Source organism: Salvelinus fontinalis, chromosome 15 (assembly GCF_029448725.1).
Source record: "Salvelinus fontinalis isolate EN_2023a chromosome 15, ASM2944872v1, whole genome shotgun sequence".
Taxonomy (NCBI): domain Eukaryota; kingdom Metazoa; phylum Chordata; class Actinopteri; order Salmoniformes; family Salmonidae; genus Salvelinus; species Salvelinus fontinalis.
In genome coordinates, this window is record NC_074679.1 from 41,382,965 (window position 1) to 41,405,010 (window position 22,046).

A 22,046-nucleotide genomic window follows, 5' to 3' on the forward strand; every position below is an offset into this window, starting at 1 on the left:
AACGTACAGCACCTGGGAATCACAACATCTGAGTCAATGACACACGAGAGCTAACAACACCTGGACAACACCCCACTACAGCGAAGGCAACAAACAATAGCAATACAATGTCTGGAACAGTACACACGACACAATCTACAAGTTACAAAATCTTCCCACGACACAAGCTCAATACCTGAGCCGCTACACCTGCACATGGTTTCGCTGAGGGCTAGGCTACACAATTTAATGTCCAATCTATTTTCATGCGACTTTCCATGAAATCCACAGGATGAAGACAAACACCAGGCAAGCCGTCTTTAATCTATATAGACAGTCCACAAACATTCGACAGGAGTATAAAATGAAACGTAGTTTTGACCAACGACTAAATCGCATTCTATTTGCCTAGACATGTCGTGAGACAAAGTATAAACCTTCCTTAAAACAGAGGAACGAACAGCGTAATGAAGGTAAAAATAAAAAAAAACACAAGGCCACACACACACACTTCCTCACCGCCATCATAATCAGGCAGCAGACCGCCTCTCTGGATTAAATCACAGCCCTGCATTAATTCTAATCAGAGTGTGTAGCCAGCCTTGACCAGAGGGCCCAGAGGGTGCATGTGCGTGTCCCTATCCCTCTGTACACACACACACACACACACACACACACACACACACACCCACCCTGGCCGAGGCAGTCATGTTGAACCACGCTCTTCAGGGTTCATCGCACCCCTCAAGTGGCACACAAACACACACAGCAGCACAGGTGAGATACTTTGGCCTTTCAGAGTGTGGGTCGGCTGAGCGTTGCCGTCTGAACCGGGCTTTGGCATTTTTAAAAAGGGGAACTGGAAATGGCACAAAACATGGTTATCCAGTATTTACACTTAATAACTTCAAACTTGTTTGTTTTCCCTAATGGGATCTTCGAAAGGTGTGCTTGGTAACGGAGAATAAATTACATATGACAGCGCGTATGAGGGTATCTGTGCGTGTGAGCACCTGCAGTGAGAATAAGAGGCACAGCCTGTGCAGGGTAAAATACCTATTTGCTCCTGAATTATAAAAAGGTCAGAAAATCTTTGAAGGTTTAAAAACTGCTTTCTGATGCCTGCATAGAGAGAGAAAAAGAAACAGAGGTAGGAAGAGAAAGTGAGAGAGAGGAGAAGGGGTGGAGAGAGAAACATTATGGGATACATGGGATGACTGAGTCGGTGTGACAATAGGAGAAACAGAGTGTGAAAAGTTGCGAGCGAGAAGTAGAGTAGAGTAACAGAGGTCTTGTATGGGTCAGGTATCTGGAGAGGCAGAGCTAAAGTGTTTACACCGTGGCTGTCACGTTAGCCCTTTAAGCACTAGCTTTTATCCCCCTCCGCTTCTCCACTCTCACACTAAATGCACCTCAGAAGACTCGCAAGCCTCCGCAACCATCGTCCCTTTCAAAATAAACCCCCTTTCATACTCTAGCCCGGGTAATTTCACCATTTGCTAAAAAAGGGAGAATCTGTTGAATAGAATTATAAGGATCTGAGCGGCGTCGAGTTCAGCTCCAGAAGAGGCTTTATGAGTCGGATCAACGCGGCAGAAACGTGGTGGAAGTCAGCGCTGCGTTGTCTTTACTCAGAGAGAAAGAAAAAAAAAAAATACGATTCATCTCTCAAAAGAAGCCAACAAATTCATACTAAGTATCTAAGGTGAACTCTACACGACCCATCAGCGTCACCTGGTCCCCTGTCTCGCTCTCAAACAAAGCACAGATCACAGCAGAGAGGTGGGCCACAGCGGCGGAATTAGTGTAGTATATCAAGTGGTTTCTGATAGCAGGGAATAAACGCTTCATCATGAACTCTTGCGTTTCAAGGCCCACGTCGGTTCACAACAATCCTCTCACAATATACAGTGAGCTACAAAAGTATTGGTACAGAGACAAAACGTTGTTTTGGCTCAGTACTCCAGCACCTCATACAACTAGGAGGTTAAAGTGCTGAATCATAACCCCCAAGCATGTCTTGGGGGTATGATGTGGTGTGTCTAACTTTCTCACTTATCATTATTCACGATTCATTCAGGACTATCCGTAATCATGTCAGCATCCACATTAAAATGTAGAAGTGGATGGAAATACGCTCAAATTAAAGCTGACAGTCTGCAATTTAACCTCAGTCATTGCATAATGCCAATGTATCATCAGACGCATGTAATTTCAGTTATGGTTTACTCCGTTTGCTGATTAAGTCGTCTTTTTCTCCCTCTCTCCCCCTGCTGCTTGCCGATTCCCACACCAAGCCATGCCCCGTCACTCAAGGGGAGAGCAGTTGCTCGACCCGAGTTACAAGCACTTCCTTGCCGTTCATTCTGCCGTCTGCATGGTCAGATAGATGCAACCAGATGTTGATGACATGCTGCTTTCCACAAGCGTTCCATAATTAAACTATTCGTTTGTATCTTACTGTCTCTGCTAGTTTGTCTTTGCAAGTTGTGGCTCAAATAAATCTTGTTAGCTGCTAATGTTTATTGCTAGTAAGCTGGCTATTACAATTGAATGACACTGGAGGGGATGCCTGCTGTTTTACAGGCTCCTAACAAGAGGTCGACCGATTATTTATTTTTCCAACGCCGATACCGATTATTGGAGGACCCAAAAAAGCCGATACCGATTTTTTTTTAAAGGCCAATTTTTATATATATATTTGTAATAATGACAACTACAACAATACTGAATGAACACTTTTATTTTAACTTAATATAATACATAAATAAAATCTATTTAGTCTCAAATAAATGAAACCTGTTCAATTTGGTTTAAATAATGCAAAAACACAGTGTTGGAGAAGAAAGTAAAAGTGCAATGTGTGCCATGTTAAAAAGCTAACGTTTCAGTTCCTTGCTCAGAACACATGAAAGCTGGTGGTTCCTTTTAACATGAGTCTTCAATATTCCCAGTTAAGAAGTTTTAGGTTGTAGTTATAGGAATTATAGGACTATTTCTCTCTATACCATTTGTATTTCATATACCTTTGACTATTGGATGTTCTTATAGGCTCTTTAGTATTGCCAGCATTATCTCGGGAGTTGATAGGCTTGAAGTCATAAACTATGCTGTGCTTCAAGCATTGCGAAGAGCTGCTGGCAAACGCAGGAAAGTGCTGTTTGAATGAATGCTTACGAGCGTGCTGCTACCTACCACCGCTCAGTCAGACTGTGCTATCAAATCATAGACTTAATTATAATAAACACACAGAAGTACGAGCCTTAGGTCATTAATATCGTCAATTCCGGAAACTATCAATTCAAAAACAAAAAGTGTATTCTTTCAGTAAAATACGGAACCGTCAAAATATTGCTGTTACATTGCAGAACCTTCAATGTTATGTCATAATTATGTAACATTCTGGCAAATTAATTACGGTCTTTGTTAGGAAGAAATGGTCAGGCGACCCAAACTGCTGCATATACCCTGACTGCTTGCACAGAACGCAAGAGAAGTTACACAATTTCCCTAGTTAATATTGCCTGCTAACATGAATTTCTTTTAACTAAATATGCAGGTTTAAAAAATATATACTTGTGTATTGATTTTAAGAAAGGCATTGATGTTTATGGTTAGGTACATTTGTGCAAAGATTGTGCTTTTTCACAAATGCGCTTTTGTTAAATCACCTGTTTGGCAAAGTAGGCTGTGATTTGATGATAAATTAACAGGCACCGCATTGATTATATGCAACGCAAAACAAGCTAGTTAACCTAGTAATATCCTCAACCATGTGTAGTTAACTAGTGATTATGTTAAGATTGATTGGTTTTTATAAGATAAGTTTAATGCTAGCTAGCAACTTACCATGGCTCCTTGCTGCACTCGCGTAACAGGTGGTCAGCCTGCCACGCAGTCTCCTCGTGGATTGCAAAGTAAATCGGCCATAATCGGCGTCCAAAAATGCCGATTACCGATTGTTATGAAAACTTGAAAATCTGCCATGCCGATTAAATCGGCCGACCTCTACTCCTAGCCAACTGTGCTATTTTGTTATTTTTTTTGCGTTATTTTTAACTTATTTTGTACATAATGTTGCTGCTACAGTACAGTCTCAAACATAACTTCCGGACATCAGAAAAGCGATTACTCACTAAGATTGTATCTTTAAGGAGTCTGATGCAAAGGACATACTACTTTCGAGACCAGGCCCAAATCCCTGTCAGTTGCTTGAAGAAAAGATGCAGAAAAGAGGGGGCGGAGGTTGGGCTGCCTTCTGCAAATTCGTAGGCGAGTGAGTAAACCTCCACTACCGTCCGTACTATTGGCCAACGTATAATCATTGGAAAATAAAATGGATAATCTACGATTAAAACTATCCTACCAACGGGACATTAAATACTGTAAAATCTTATGTTTCACCGAAACGTGGCTGAACGACGACACGGATAATACAGAGCTGGCTGGGTTTTCTATGCATCGGCAGGACAGAACAGCTACGTCTGGTAAGACGAGGGGCAGGGGTGTGTGTCTGTCAATAACAACTGGTGCGCGATGTCTAATATTAAAGAAGTCTTGAGGTATTGCTCGCCTGAGGTAGAGTACCTCATGATAAGCTGTAGACCACACTATCTACCAAGAGAGTTCTCATCTATATTATTGGCAGCCATCTATTTACCACCACAAACCGATGCTGGCACTAAGACTGCACTCAAACAACTGTATAAAGCCATAAGCAAACAAGAAAAAGCTCATCCAGAAGTGGCACTCCTAGTGGCCGGGGACTTTAATGCAGGTAAACTTAACGCTGTTTTGCCTAATTTAACCAGTATATCACATGTGCAGCCAGAGAAAAATATTATAATAATTAAACTCTAGACCACCTTTACTCCACACACAGCTCTCTCTAGCCCTCCATTTGGTAAATCTGACCATAATTCTACCTTCCGAATTCCTGCTTACAAGGAAAAACTAAAGCAGGCAGTACCAGTGACTCGCTCAATACGGAAGTGGTCAGATGAGGGATGCTATGGTCATGACTCTCCTGTGAGGATCCAAAGATCAGGTTAAAATGGATTAATGTCTACTGGGCCCTCTCACCCACAGAAGGGAGGAGGAATTGGTGTGGGGGTTTTATGACCTCACACCAATCGTAAATTGCATACAGCAGACGACTCCTTTGGTCTCTAGTATTGGTGATTGGAATCTCTGTTACAGAAGATTTTGCCACCCAAAAACTTAACGTCAAAAAGGGAACACTGGGACAATATTTTCAACATCCGAATGTGGGGAATGATGAGAGATGACTATTTTGTGATGTCATTTAAGTTACAATATTTTTTTATAGCACTTTTAAAAAGAGCTTTCACACTATGTCAGGTTTACATCCTTTATGTTATGTAGGAAATAAAGGATGAAGATAATATTTTTATTAAGGTAACTAAATTCATATTCCTTTCTAACAAGACATAGTTTTGATGATACTTTGCAAGTAACTAGCCATGCCCGAGGGAGCTCAGAGAGCGTGCCAGGATGACAGAAACACCCTTTTATACCCAAGTGTGTAAAAGATTGAGTTAAGAATTAACATACCAGACTAGGACTCAAGCTGCAGCTAGGTCTCCATTGGACCCTGAAAATCAACACGAGGTGAAGACGACAAAGTAGCCTCTAACAATCAATGTTACGGTTGAGTAGCTGTTCTAAGTATTGTATCTAAGAAAAGGGATTTAAGTAGGACCATCCGGTTATTCTCTTCAAATCATCATCGACTACACTGCTCATCACCCCTCTGGGGATTATCGACATGGCTGATTAGCTGTCCTCAGAAGACCACTCTTCCAGAATGAGTGAAAGTAAACAAACTACTAAGACATTGTGACCTCTTGTGAACAATCAGAGCCTTACACTTAAGGAGAAGGCCCAATCAAACCCTTTTCATGAAGGCCAGGGTCCAACAGTGATACACAACGAAGGAAGACCTTCAACACGTAAATACATGCATTACTACTTGCCCAAATGGGCGGCAGTTCGGGGCAAGGCATTAGGATTACTCTGAGCGTAGTTCCTAAATGTATCCAAGTGTTGTCTCTCTCTTTTATAACAAGTGTCATTTGTGTTATTCTGCTAGGGACCCATTTCCATCGTATTAAGTTTCTAATCAATAACCTATACTGTGTGTGTGTGTGTGTGTGTGTGTGTGTGTGTGTGTGTGTGTGTGTGTGTGTGTGTGTATCCTGTGTTATCATTTAGTTAGTAGATAAATAATCAAATCAATGTGTGGTACGGAATGATCAGTAAGACTCGTGTTTGTGCAGATTCAAGAACTCTGCGATGTTCAGAAAAAGATTGAAATGAGGTAATGATTAATAAGTGACTGTTATCGATATCATATATTTTAGAGTGATTCGGGAGATGGTAATTAACTGTTTCCACGTGTGTGTGTGTGTGTGTGTGTGTGTGTATCCTGTGTTATCATTTAGTTAGTAGATAAATAATCAAATCAATGTGTGGTACGGAATGATCAGTAAGACTCGTGTTTGTGCAGATTCAAGAACTCTGCGATGTTCAGAAAAAGATTGAAATGAGGTAATGATTAATAAGTGACTGTTATCGATATCATATATTTTAGAGTGATTCGGGAGATGGTAATTAACTGTTTCCACTGTTTCCGCCCCAAATTCCTAACGAGTTAATTGTTAAAAGATTAATTTAAAAAAATAAAATTAAAAAAAATAAATAGGGTAACAATTAAACATAGTTGATTCAATAAGTAACAGTCAGCACATTAATGAATGTAATGTCACGACATTACGCTAGAGGATTGATTTGATAGCATAGAATGGAATATGTTCCGGGATTCATCCAATGGCATTGAGAAGTACACCACATCAGTCACCAGCTTCATCAATAAGTGCATCGGCGACGTTGTCCCCACAGTGAGCGTACGTACATATCCCAACAAGAAGCCATGGATTACAGACAACATCCGCACAGAGCTGTAGGCTAGAGCTGCCGCTTTCTAGGAGCGGAACACTGATCCGGACGCTTATAAGAAATCCCGCAACGCCCTCAGACGAACCATCACAGACAAAGCTTCAATACAGGACTAAGATTGACGCTCGTCAGATATGGCATTGCTTGCAACCTATTACGGACTACAAAAGGGAAACCCAGCCGCGAGCTGCCCAGTGACGTCAGCCTACCAGATGAGCTAAATGCCTATTATGCTCACTTCAAGGCAAGCAACACTGAAGCATGCATGAGAGCACCAGCTTTACCGTACAACTGTGATCACGCTCTTGGTAGCCGATGTAAACAAAACCTTTAGACAGGTCAACATTTACAAAGCCACGGGGCCAGACGGATTACCAGGACGTGTACTTAAAGCATGCGTGGACCAACTAGCAAGTGTCTTCACTGACATTTTCAACCTCTCCCTGACTGAGTCTGTAATACCAACATGTTTCAAGCAAACCACCATAGTACCTGTGTCCAAGGAAGCGAAGGTAAGCTGCCTAAATGATCACTGCCCTGTAACACTCCCATCAGTAGCCATGAAGTGCTTTGAAAGGCTGGTCATGGCTCACATCAACACCATCATCCAGGAAACCCTAGACCCACTCCAATTTACATACCTCCAAAACAGATCCACAGATGATGGAATCTCAATTGCACTCCACAATGCCCTTTCCCACCTGGACAAAAGGAACACCTATGTGAGAATGCTATTTATTGACTACAGCTCAGCATTCAACACCAGTGCCCACAAAGCACATCACAAAGCTAAGGACCCTGGGACTAAACACCTCCCTCTGCAACTAGATCCTGGACTTCCTGACGGGCCACCCCCAAGTGGTAAGGGTAGGCAACATCTGCCACGCTGATCCCCTCAGGGGTGTGTGCTTAGTCCCCTCCTGTACTCCCTTTTCACCCACGACTGTCCAAACAGAACTCCAACATTAAGTTTGCTGACGACACAACAGTGGTAGGCCTGATAACTGACAATGATGTGACAGCCTATAGGGAGGAGGTCAGAGACCTGGCAGTGTGTTGCCAGGACAACAACCTCTCCCTCAATGGGAGCAAGACAAAGGAGCTGATCGTAGACTACAGGAAAAGGAAGGCCAAACATTAAAAGGCAGGCCCCCATTAACATTGACGGGGCTGTAGTGGAGCGAGTCGAGAGTTTCAAATTCCTTGGTGTCCACATCACCAACGTACTATCACAGTCCAAACAAACTAAGACAGTCATAAAGAAGGCACGACAACACCTTTTCCCTCTCAGGAGACTGAAAAGATTTGGCATGGGTCCGCAGATCCTCAAAATGTTCTACAGCTGCACCATCGAGAGCATCCTGACCATGGAATCACCGCTTGGTATGGCAACTGCTCGGCCTCCGACCGCAAGGCGCTACAGAGGGTAGTGATTACAGCCAAGTACATCACCGGGGCCAAGCTTCTTGCCATCCAGGACCTATATACTAGGCTGTGTCAGAGGGAGAACATAAAATTTGTCAGAGACTCCAGTCACCCAAGTCATAGACTGTTCTCTCTGCTACCACACGGCAACTGGTACCGAAGCGCCAATTCTAGGACCAAAAGGCTCCTTAACAGCTTCTACCCCCATGAAAGAAGGGGTAGAAGAGGGGGTAGAGGGGGTAGAAAAATTAAACAAAATGGACAACCGGACTATTTACATTGACAACCCCCCATTTGTTTTTACACTGCTGCTACTCTGTTTATTATGTATGCATAGTCACTTTACCCCTACCTGCTGTACAAATTACCTCAACTTGCCTGTACATCGACTGGGTACCAGTACCCCGTATATAGCTTAGTTATTTAATTGTTACTTTACATTTTTTCTTACATTTGTTTACTTTAGTTTATTTAGTAAATATTTTCTTAACTCCATTTCTTGAACTGCATTGTTGGTTAAAGGCTTGTAAGTAAGAATTTCACAGTAAGGTGTACAGACCTGTTGTATTTCGGCGCATGTTACAAATAAACCTTTCTTTGATTTGAATTTAGCTAGCTTGCTAAATGTACTTAAGAGTCAGAGCAAACATAGGTATCTAATACAGCACGGTACCAGTGCTGGTATATGCATGTTGTTTGTGTAATGGTTTCTTATAAAGAGAGGAATAGGCAAAGCATGAATATGTTAGCTAGCTACAGTGTACTCGGAAAGTATTCAGACCGCTTCACCCTTTTCCACATTGTTACATTACAGCCTTATTATAAAATGGATTTGGCATTCAGGCCAAAGAATTCAATCTTGGTTTCATCAGACCAGAGAGTTTTGTTTGTAATGGCCTGAGAGTCCTTTAGGTGCCTATTGGCAAACTCCAAGTGGGCTGTCATGTGCCTTTTACTGGAGGAGTGGCTTCTGGCTGGCCACTCCACCATAAAAGGCCTGATTGGTGGAGTGCTGCAGAGATGGTTGTCCTTCTGGAAGGTCACCTCCCTGACCAAGGCCCTTCTCCGCCGGTTGCGCAGTTTGGCCAGGCAGCCAGCTCTAGGAGGAGACATGGTGGTTCCAAACTTCCATTTAAGAATGATGGAGGCCATTGTGTTCTTGAGGACCTTCAATGCTGCATACATTTTTTGGTACCCTTCCCCAGATTTGTGCATCGACACAATCCTGTCTTGGAGGTCTACGGACAATTCCTTCGACCTCATGGCTTGGCTTTGGCTCTGACATGCACCATCAGTGCTGTGGGACCTTATATAGAGAGGTGTGTGCATTTCCAGATCATGTTCAAATCAATTTTATTTACCACAGAAGGACTCCAAATCAAGTTGTAGAAACATCTCAAGGATGATCAATGGAATCAGGATGCACGTGAGCTCAAGTTTGAGTCTCATAGCAAAGGGTCTGAATACTTAAGGCATTTCAGTTTTATTTTTAATACATTTGCAAACATTTCAAAAAACCTGTTTTTGCTTTGTCATTATGTGGTATTGTGTGTAGATTTATGAGGAAATAGTTTTATTTAATACAGAATAAGGCTGTAACGTAACAAAATATGGAGAAAGTCAAGGGGTCTGAATACTTTCCGAATGCACTGTTACACAACACTAATATGTGTACAAAGTTTTTTTGTGAAGAAATGTTTCATTTCGTTTTTTTTAATAATAAGTTTGGTAGCAACGTGAAAATCGTTGTGAAAATCTGTCGATTAAGGCAGCCCCCCACACCTCTCTGATTCAGAGGGGTTGGGTTAAATGCGGTAGACACATTTCAGTTGAATACATTCAGTTGGACAACTGACTAGGTATCCCCATTTCCCTTTATCTTGTATAGAACAAACAGCGATGTGCCTCAGAGTAGTCTGACATTTGTCGTAGAATTACAACATTACTTTTCTATTACAATGTATTGATATATTAGTACATTCACACTGTTTTTCTTAGAGGCAACAGAATAGGGTTCTTAGAACTCATGTGTTTGAGATTTAACGCTGACTGTCAATTTACAATGGCTTGGTGATAAGACAACATTCCATGATTAGTGTCTGTGTGCCTGTCTGTCAGTGCCAGGGTGACCCAATCTCCGGTTTATTTATCCCATACGGCAGTTGAAAACTGGACTCCATCATTCTGAGGGAAGGGCTTAGTATCCTATGCTGCGTTAGTATTTCTGTATAAACAAGCAGTACGTGAACTAGCGACAGATATGTGGCGCAATGTAAATCTTGATGTCTGTCGCATGAGAGCACAATGTACACCTTTGTATAATTTCACGGATCTCTTTGTCACAAGGACGCAGGAAGACAAAAAAAAAAAAAAAAAAGAGTTGTAACCAAATCCTGTTTAATTGGGCTTTAACTCTACACCATTGGGTGACTGTTAACGCTCCATTACTGCAGTAATTAATAAAGTTCAATTGTTTTGAAGAAATCTAAAAGTCTCCCGTTTGACTAGAACAATTACCACGACACGTTCGTAACGGCACCATGCAATGCACCCTGGACTGAAGAGGCAGAAAGGTGTTAGACCCTCTTAAATTACATTTCTCTAGTTAGAAATATTGCTCAAATATAAATCAATGGCTAATTCAAGAGAAGACAACCTCCCGCGTTATGACATTGGCCATCTGACATGTATGACAGACGTTTTCGTGATCATGTAGTGAGAGCGTTTATCACAATGCTACGTCATAACGGCCGCATTTCTGACTGCTTGAACTGCAATAGCTCATGTAACAGTATACTTTTAGACCGTCCCCTCGCCCCGACACGGGCTTGAACCAGGGACCTTCTGCACACATCAACAACAGTCACCCACGAAGCGTCGTTACCCATCGCTCCACAAAAGCCGCAGCCCTTGCAGAGCAAGGGGAACCACTACTTCAACTCAAGGTCTCAAAGCGACTGACGTAACCGATTGAAACGCTATTAGCGCGGACCACCGCTAACTAGCTAGCCATTTCACATCCGTTACACTCAGATACACATGAAATGACCCAGGGATTTAACGTCGCTCAGAGATGCACAAAAACAATATAACATTCAAAATGGGTGAATCTTTACTTGAAATGCAGAAAATCGGCAATCAAAACAAACGTTCTACCAAAACAAACGTTGATTCGGTGTTCGGACACACAGTATAAAGTTGGTATGTGAAAACTATTTCTAAATTGCATACTTTGTTTTTCCGAACTCCCTTCACTCGCAAATACTGTAAGAGGCTTGCGCTACCGGGATGTGCTGGCACATGCGCAGATCAAATGCACAATAGGAACACTGATTAAGCTGTTTACATGTCCTAATAATTCAAAACATCAATTAAAAAGCTAGGTTTTTTTTAGCGGCATATGCTTAAATCGGTGTGAGGACAAAATCGAAGTAAGATAAGCAGAGTTGGGTGTTTATAGTTTAATATCGACTTATTAGTGTGCATGTAAACGTACTCAGTGTATTCAAGGTGCAGCACACTATATTCCAACTAGGGTTGCAAACATACGAAGTTTACCAATTACCTACCAGAACGTAGGTATTTTTCAAGGATTGTATGTAATCCATCACAAAACATCTAGTGGTCCTTTTGGGTACTTCAGATTATCACAGTTGTCTGTAATGATTTTTGGCCCTCTGTGTGACTTTATCACATGTAAAATAGGACAATTTAAGATGATAAAAAAATATTTAAAAAATCACAAGATTTAATGACAAAGCTGTAAAACATCATACATGAACCATCAATTTAGTGAATAACATTGGTGTTTAATAAGAGGGTTTCAGCATGTAATATCATTTATAATTTTTTTTACTTGTTTTACTATGTCAAATTTGAATAATCATTCTATTTCCATGACTCCAACAATTCACCAATTTACTAGGCCTAGGTGTTTTGCCCATACCATGCAGCTCTGCATGGCACAGTGTGGAAGAGGAAACAAAAGTACAGGAAATGCAGAAATTTACAAAAATGCTGAAAATGATTTGTTTGAAGTTGGACTGAACAGTATAAAACAAATCAGAATGGAGAAAACCACATTGAATTCACTTATAAAGTATGTGTTTCAACCCTAGGGTCATGCACTAGCCATAAAGCATATTTAGAAATTAAAACAATTTAAAAACCATAAAATACCATCAAAAGTATGAAAAATTCACACAATGATATTTTGGCCATATAGCCAAGCCCTAGCCTTACCTGGGATTTGAGCGCCCAGTATTCCTCTGATCCATACTCCACATGTTTCAGAGATGTCATGTAGTCATAGCTGATCACGGCAGTCTACAAGGAAAACACAGTTAAAAAGACTTATTTGTACATTCATGTGCTTGCATGGTTGTGTACTAACAGTGGATTCAGCCCGAAGTCGTTTTAATCAAAGTTTAGTTGAACCAAACTGCAGGCTTCATGAAAATTCTTGCCTACGACGTATCTTTCCCTATAAAATGACGTGTGTATTTTTTTTTTGCTGTTTTGTTGAGCTGGGTTTTATTTAAAATAGTACCACCCACCAGCATGGCATTGTTTATTAATCAGAAACACCTGCAAAGTTCGCAAGTCGCGACTGACCTGAGCAATAGCAAAGATGGTGGATAAATGAATATAGTTCACTCAAGTCGTTCACCATTGAAAAAAATGGTCAGTTCCTGTCTACTTAGTGGAGTGGGTCTCCCATAGACACCAATGCAATAGCAGCTGGGTAGGGCTGTCCAGGACACATTTTTATTTTATCTTGGTCGACTCTAGGTCGTCGGTTCTTTCAACCAATCGATTGGTGTACATTTTAAAACGTGTATTTTTCCCTACACTACTGGTCAAAAGTTTAAGAACACCTACTCATTCAGGGGTTTTACTATATATTTTTCCATATTTTCTACATTGTAGAATAATAGTGAAGACATCAAAACTATATAATAACACATGGAATCATATAGTAACCCAAAAATAAATGGTGTTAAATCAAAAAAGATATATATATTAGAGATTCTTCAAAGTAGATTTTAGATTCTTCAAATAGCCACCCTTTGCCTTGATGACAGCTTTGCACATTCTTGGCATTCTCTCAACCAGCTTCATGAGGTGGAAGCCACTCCAGTGTTGTCTTGGCTGTGTGCTTAGGGTCGTTGTCCTGTTGGAAGGTGAACCTTCAGTCCTGAGCGCTCTGGAGCAGGTTATCAGGATCTCTGTACTTTGCCCCGTTCAACTTTCCCTCGATCCTTACTAGTCCCACAGCTTGATGCTGACACCACGCATCACCTTAGGGATGGTGCAAGGTTTCCTCCAGATGTGACACTTTGCATTCAGGCCAAAGAGTTCAATCTTAGTTTCATTAGACCAACGAATCTTGTTTCTCATGGTCTGAGAGTCTTTAGGTGCCTATTGGCAAACTGCAGGCGGGCTGTCATGTTCTTTTTACTGAGGAGTTGCTTCCGTCTGGCCTCTCTACCATAAAGGCCTGATTGGTGGTGTACCGCAGAGATGGTTGTCCTTCTGGAAGTTTCTCCCATCTCCAGAGAAACTCTGGAGCTCTGTCAGAGTGACCATCGGGTTCTTGGTCACCTCCCTGACCAAGGCCCTTCTCCCCCAATTGCTCAATTTAGCAGGGCGGCCAGCTCTGGAAAAAGTCTTGGTGGTTCTAAACTTCTTCCATTTAAGAATGATGGAGGCCACTGTGTTCTTCGGGACCTTCAATGCTGAAGAAATTGTTAGGTACCCTTCTCCAGATCTGTGCCTCGACACAATCCTGTCACAGACCTCTACGGACAATTCCTTCGACCTCATGGCTTGGTTTTGGCTCTGACATGCACTGTCAACTGTGGGACCTTATATTGACAGGTGTGTGCCTTTCCAAATTATGTCCAATCAATTGAATTTACCACAGATGGACTCCAATCAAGTCGTAGAAACATCAAGGACAATCAATGGAAATAGGATGCACCTGAGCTAAATTTTGAGTCTCAAACGGTCTGAAAACGTATGTAAATAAAAAGGTATTTCTGTATTTATTTAATTTTTTTTCAATTTCGTGATATCAAATTGGTAGTTACGGTCTTGTCCCATCGCTGCAACTCCTGTACAGACTCAGGAGAGGCGAAGGTCGATTTTGTGCCGCCCCATGGGTCTCCCGGTCGCGGCCGGCTGTGACAGAGCCTGGACTCGAACCAGGATCTCTAGCTGTGCCACTCGAGAGGCCCCCTGTTTTAATTTTTGTTATACATTTGCAAACATTTAGTAAAAAACCTGTTATCGCTTTGTCATTATGGGGTATTGTGTGTAGATTGATGAGGAAAATTGTGTATTTAATCAATTTCAGAAAATGGCTGCAACTTTAAAAAATGTGGGGAAAAAGTCAAGCGGTCTGAATACTTTCCGAATGCACTGTATTCTATTTGAGCAGTGGCAACATTCTCTTTCTGTCCATCCTCGTTGTAATATACTTGGAAGACAAAATGTTCCCAAACTGGAGATTTAAACAATGGAGAATTCCATTGGCTTATCAACCCCACCACTCACCATCGTACAGAACTAGTTCCCCGCTGCGCTTCACAAAAGGATCGTTTGAAATGCGTCAATTAAGATTGGAATTTAATTGCAACGTGCGCATAGGTTCTAGTTGTTTTAACTGAATAGCCCTTAATGTTTTTTCAGATCAGATTCGCTCAAGAGGCATACACTGCCAACGAGGCATAACCTATAGGCCTAGTTTTTACAACCCTAGTTTGTGTGGTTGGTATACTATACTGACCAGACTGATGTGTTTGTGTACTCATGGTTATGTGCTGTGGCCCTACAGTAGGGTCTGTGTGGTTGTGTACTGACCGTAGCTGCGGCCCGCCCGAAGCGGACCAGGCTGATGTCATTGGGGTCCAGTTGTTTGTTGTTGTAGAGGTAGAAGCCTGACGACGCCACCACTGCCGCTGCAAAAGACGACACTTTCAGCAGCCGGCCAGCCATTGGAGGCACTGGGGGAGCGAGGAAAATATGGTCCAACAATATTACACTGTGGTATACTCAACTAATAATAAAGAAATACAGTTGATGAAGTACACACTGAACAAAAGTATAAACGCAACATGTAAAGTGTTGGTCCCATGTTTCATGAGCTGAAATTAAAAGAACCCAGAAATGTTCCTAACACACGAAAAGCTAATTTGTTTACATCCCTGTTAGTGAGCATTTATCCTTTGCCAAGATAATCCAGCCACCTGACAGATGTGGCATATCAAGAAGCTGATTAAACAGCATGATCATTACACAGGTGCCCCTTGTGCTTGGTACGATAAAAGGCCTCTAAAATTTGTTTTGTCACGCAACAGAGGTCTCAAGTTGAGGGAGCGTGCAATTGGCATGCTGACTGCAGGACTGTTCACCAAAGCGGTTGCCAAAGAACTGAATGTTAATTTCTCTACCATAAGCCGCCTCCAACGTCATTTTGGAAAATCTGGCAGTTCGTCCAACTGGCCTCACAACTGCAGACCACGTGTATTGCATCGTGTGGGCGAGCGGTTTGCGGATATCAACATTGTGAATAGAGTGCCCCATGGTGACGGTGGGGTTATGGTATGGGCAGGCAAAAGCTACGGACAACGAACACAATTGCATTTTATCAATGGAAATTTGAACACACAGAAATACCGTGATGAGAATCTGAGGCCCATTTTGTTATGCATCTATGACCAACAGATGCATATCTGTTTGCCCAGTCATGTGAAATCCATAGATTGGGATCTAATGAATTTTTCAAATTTGACTGATTTTTTCATATGAACTCTAACTCAATCAAATATTTGAAATTGTTGCATGTTGCATTTATATTTTTTGTTCAGTATTTACTGTATATAAACCATTTCCAAACCCTTTGCACTTTCAAACCTTTAACTAATAAACAAACAGCGTTTACAAAAGTTTCAAACACAAAAGGTTACTTTCATGTAAAGTAGCTTTGAAAAAGACTAGGTGGGGAGAGATGTAAACAAGATGCAAAGTGGCGTTTCTAAATATGAACTAATATTCAACTACTGTAGCTTGAAGTCTTCAATACCCGGTCACTGAATGCAGCAGCTACTGCACATAAATCATAGATTTCTTTAACAACTCCAGTGTTTCAAGCAATTGTCACCACTGTCATACTTCAAATGAGCACAAGCAGGCTGGCATTGAGTGACATGTGGAAGAGACACGAGCATGACGACAGTCTTATGTTGAGCGCACACATTTTAAATACTTAATTTGAATCCACTACTCAAATTTACATTAGAAAAAGGACACAAAAAAACATTCCAAACGTCCATGTATGCATTGCAGTCAAAGCACCTCCTCCTCCAAACAGCTAGGGTGCCCACAAAAGCTGAAACGGAGCAGCCCTAGTTTTTGGCAGGCCCGCAATCTGGAGGCCACGCACTGTAAGCCAATGTACGCGTCCAAATATCAGTGCAACCAGCTTGCACCTACACCCGAGGCTGTCCAAGCGTGCCACGAGGGGCTGGTATTTAAGAAACGTGTCGGCAAAGACCTGCTCCATGCAGCCGTCAAATGAGCAGCCACTTCCAAAATGAGCACCTCCTTCTGGCCTCCCCCCAACAACATCTGGCATATTTGGCACACAGGAAAACGCATCATCAGCAACATTAAACCATCCTCTTAACCACAAGAACGTTTATAAATGTGTGCTGTTGGTGAGACTACCCGTCTCACCTCGCTGTCTATCAGGTCGACAAGGCAGTCATGTCTAACAATGTACAAAACCTTGTATGAACAGCAACCATTCACAACAAGGGAAAAAGAATCCATTACATTTGACTCATGAAGAATACAAAATGGGTCATGGTTTGCAGGGTACAGGAGTGCTAGGTTATGTTTTGTTGGTAGAACTTGCAGCCTCGGCTTAACAGTAGAGGTGAGAACGTCCTCGCCAATGGCAGCATTCTGGTACAGTACATGGAATGGGAGACAGAGGTGTCACAGTCTGGAGCAGCAAGTTTCCCCTGCATACTTAGGCCAGTGTTGCCATAGCTGCATCAGTCTGATACCGAGGAGTGTTTTCCCTGATGTAGGAGGAGATGTTCCGTCATGGGTGACAGAAGCCTCCACAACACAGAGGTCTGCCACAAATGCATCAGAGGCAGTCACTGGCTCAGTTTGCGCGTCAGTCCATGCCCATCTGAGGTTGCACGGGTCCGGCCAGTCTGACCAGACTCCAAAGACCGCAGCACGAGTGTCCAATTGGTCTTCCTCCTGAAACCCAGGAAGCTGTCCTCATTGTCAGTGGCACATTCCCCTTCCGTTGGTCCAGAAGGAGGGAGGCTCTGGCTAATTCCCCAACTGTCACATCGTCTCTGTTGAGCATGTTCAACAGGTGAGTCAGTCTGGTAGCAGTGTAAATCCACTCAACATTCGGGACACACAAACCCCCTCTCTTGGGCTCAGGAAGAGAACGTCACGTGTGGTGTGTGCGTTTAAGCACAGCCACTTTCTCACCGCTTGAACGATGTTGTTAATTTCACTCAGAACCTACTTGGTATACGCACATCGGCAGGCAGATGTTGAATCTTTGCTAGGACACCTCTCTCACAGCGTCTAGCTTCATGACCACAGGCAGAGGGGAAATGTCAATCATTTCAAGCCTGGTTGAATACTCATGGAAAAGCTCCTCAACTTGTCCCCCCCCCCCTCACTCGCTAGCAACATTTAACTTACGTTCGTGATTGCTGTAATGTTTCATGCCGAGAGAACACTAGTGTTGGGGGCTTGTTCCAGCGGTTGCCTCCACTGCGTCTTTCATACACTGCACAATGCACCGTGTCTTTAACTTCCTGCCCAGACCATTTCAAAAAGTAATCTATGCAAGAGAGCATATTGTTGAGAACATGCTCCTCTCTGCAGGAGATCTGAACGTCATCATCGTCATCATACCCCTGCACTGGGTTCGGTCACCACACATGGGCTCGGGCACACTGGCATAGCCATTTCAGCCACTGGTTGATGGCTAGGATGTAGTAAACAGCACTCCATGGGCAGCCTGTTTTTATGCCAACCCAGGGAGGGATTGGTTCAGTCAGCTGCTTCCCACATATAACTTGGAGAAAAGAACCTTCGTACACATGGGATATGATGTCCACATAAGGCTGAAACATTCGTATTTCCTCAAGTGCATCGATTACACTATGCGATAAACAAAAGGCATCTCTGAAGTCCAAAAACAGTGTAAAACTTTGCCGATTCATGCTTTGAGCCATCAATTCCAGTTTTTATGCAGAAAACATGCTCATTCATTGACTGTCTGTCTATGCCTTTTGTTTGGGAGAGAGAATGCCTGTATCTAAAAGCCATGGTAGTATGTGGGCGAGCAAGCATTCCGTGAACACTTTACAGACAAAGGGAAAGAGGGAATTGTCTCTCCATGTATACAGGACAAAAATATAAATGCAACATGTATAGTGTTGGTCCCCATTTTGAAAAAAGCTTATTTCTCTCAAATGTTGTGCGCATTTCTCCTTTACCAAGATAATCCAGCCACCGGACATGTGTGGCATAACAAGAAGCTGATTAAACAGCATGATCACACAGGTGCACCTTGTGCTGGGGACAATAAAAGGCCAGTCTAAAATGTGCAGTTGTGTCACAACACAATGCCACAGATGTCAAGTTGAAGGAGCGTGCAATTGGCATGCGGACTGCAGGCATGTCCAACAGAGCTGTTGCCAGAGAATTTAAAAATGTACATTTCTCTACCATAACCCAACTCCAATGTCACTTTAGAGAAATTGGCAATACGGCCAACTGGCCCCACAACCGCAGGCCACGTTGTAACAACGCCAGCCCAGGAACTCCACATTCGGCTTCTTCACCCTTCCCTTCTATGAACTGTAACTTAGTCAAATCTTTGAAATTGTTGCGTTTATATTATTGTTCAGTATAGATGGATTATCTGGAACATTGTGTTTTTTAGTATTCCGTGCATAAGAACACCCAGCCATGAGTCAGGTACCTTTCCATTAATCAGACAGGCATTGAAGATATGCATGAGGGCATGGGAGGACTGGGGTCTTGGTGTCACTTATGAGACTTTAAAGGCCACATCTGATTCGCTTGCCTTGTTTGGTAGGGAAATCAACACATTATCTACCTCCTCAAGGGTGAAATAGCATGTCTCTGGGAAAAAGCCTCGTTTTACCGTTTCAATTGTGTCACACCAAGGGGGTGTGGTCAGCAGAACTCTGGCATTTGTCATTCTATTAGTTCTGTACAAAGTTCCGTACAAAGTTTTAACGATGAAACGTCCATGCAGCATCTGCAACCCAACCACTGATCTGAAAACAGTTTCATGGAGATATTCAGTTAGATCTTAGTTTCTCAAGTGTCCTACAGTGTTGTTTCAGATGATGTAAAGTGAGTGAAATTTAGAGCAGATGGTTGTCAAACAGTAACATTAAACGATGCTATAATATTTCGGGTTCTGTAGAATACTATCATTATGTGATCTTGCAAACATTGACTCTGCTTTGATCTAACTTCATTAAACGAGCACCATTAGCCTGAGTAGCCTGTTCTCCACGCATATAAAGTATAGAATATGTACATGCGCAGAAGCTTAATTTCTATTGATTTTTCTGTTCCGCAGCCACTCGGTTATAATAAAACATTGCACGCTTCTATGAAATCGCATTTGCGTAGTGACATAGCCTACAGTTGGGCAGAGCTGTTTTTAGGATTTCACCACATTGGGGAAAATATTTTTGCCTTTTATAAAATGCATTTCATGCAATTCTGTTATTTTACGCGACAGAAGACATTAGCAGAATCTATTTTCATACCACACAAATGACCGAAATGAGTAGCTACTCTGACAAACAGAGCAATGAAAAGAAACTGGTCTTGAATGCAAATAATAGCCACACTAAAATAACACATCCTAGATCTGAATGAATGAAATATTCTTATTAAATACTTTTTTCTTTACATAGTTGAATGTGCTGACAACAAAATCACACAAAAATGATCAATGGAAATCAAATTTATCAACCCATGGAGGTCTGGATTTGGAGTCACACTCAAAATTAAAGTGGAAAACCACACTACAGGCTGATCCAACTTTGATGTAATGTCCTTAAAACAAGTCAAAATGAGGCTCAGTAGTGTGTGTGGCCTCCACGTGGCTGTATGACCTCCCTACAACGCCTGGGCATGCTCCTGATGAAGTGGCGGATGGTCTCCTGAGGGATCTCCTCCCAGACCTGGACTAAAGCATCCGCCAACTCCTGGACAGTCTGTGATGCAACGTGGCGTTGGTGGATGGAGCGAGACATGATGTCCCAGATGTGCTCAATTGGATTCAGGTCTGGGGAACGGGCGGGCCAGTCCATAGCATCAATGCCTTCCTCTTGCAGGAACTGCTGACACTCCAGCCACAAGAGGTCTAGCATTGTCTTACATTAGGAGGAACCCAGGGCCAACCGCACCAGCATATGGTCTCACAAGGGGTCTGAGGATCTCATCTCGGTACCTAATGGCAGTCAGGGTACCTCTGGCGAACACATGGAGGGCTGTGCTGCCCCCCAAAGAAATGCCATCCCACACAATGACTGCCCCACCGCCAAACCGGTCATGTTGGAAGAATTTGACAATCTTGGTGTTTTCTGGCAAATGCCAAACGTCCTGCACGGTGTTGGGCTGTAAGCACAACCGCCATCTGTGGACGTCGGGCCCTCATACCACCCTCATGGTGTCTGTTTCTGACCGTTTGAGCAGACACATGCACATGTGGTTTGCTGGAGGTCATTTTACAGGGCTCTGGCAGTGCTCCTCCTGCTCCTCCTTGCACAAAGACGGAGGTAGCGGTCCTGCTGCTGGGTTGTTGCTCTCCTACGGCCTCCTCCACGTCTCCTGATGTACTGCCTGTCTCCTGGTAGCGCCTCCATGCTCTGGACACTACGCTGACAGACACAGCAAACCTTCTTGCCATAGCTCGCATTGATGTGCCATCCTGGATGAGCTGCACTACCTGAGCCACTTGTGTGGGTTGTAGACTCCGTCTCGTGCTACCACTAGAGTGAGAGCACTGCCAGCATTCAAAAGTGACCAAAACATCAGCCAGGAAGCATAGGAACTGAGAAGTGGTCTGTGGTCACCACCTGCAGAATCACTCCTTTATTGGGAGTGTCTTGCTAATCGCCTATAATTCCCACCTTTTGTCTATTCCATTTGCACAACAGCATGTGAAATTTATTGCCAACCAGTGTTGCTTCCTAAGTGGACAGTTTGATTTCACAGAAGTGTGATTGACTTGGACTTACATTGTGTTGTTTAAGTGTTCCCTTTATTTTTTTGAGCAGTGTATATATATATATATATCACACATACACACAGTTGAAGTCGGAAGTTTACATACACTTAGGTTGGAGTCATTAAAACTCGTTTTTCAACCACTCCACAAATTTCTTGTGAACAAACTATAGTTTTGGCGAGTCGGTTTTAGACATCTACTTTGTGTATGATACAAGTCATTTTTCCAACAATTGTTTACAGACCGATTAATGCACTGTATCACAATTCCAGTGGGTCAGAAGTTTACATACACTAAGTTGACTGTGCCTTTCAACAGCTTGGAAAATTCCAGAAAG

The 22,046-nt window shown here is 42.6% G+C and overlaps 1 protein-coding gene across 2 annotated transcripts in view; it reads right to left on the reverse strand.

Moving 5' to 3' along the window:
* adck1 (aarF domain containing kinase 1) overlaps positions 1–22,046 on the reverse strand; it is a 162,980-nt gene that overhangs the window by 139,574 nt on the left and 1,360 nt on the right. The window contains exons 2-3 of one of the 2 annotated variants that reach the window (XM_055863860.1): positions 15,247–15,389; positions 12,625–12,708 (exon numbers count right to left, since the gene is read on the reverse strand). In XM_055863860.1, coding sequence (XP_055719835.1) covers positions 12,625–12,708; positions 15,247–15,381 — 219 coding nt within the window. In that variant the 5' untranslated portion in view covers positions 15,382–15,389. The remainder of the gene's footprint in view (positions 1–12,624; positions 12,709–15,246; positions 15,390–22,046) is intronic. The other variant, XM_055863861.1, reaches the window with a different exon arrangement.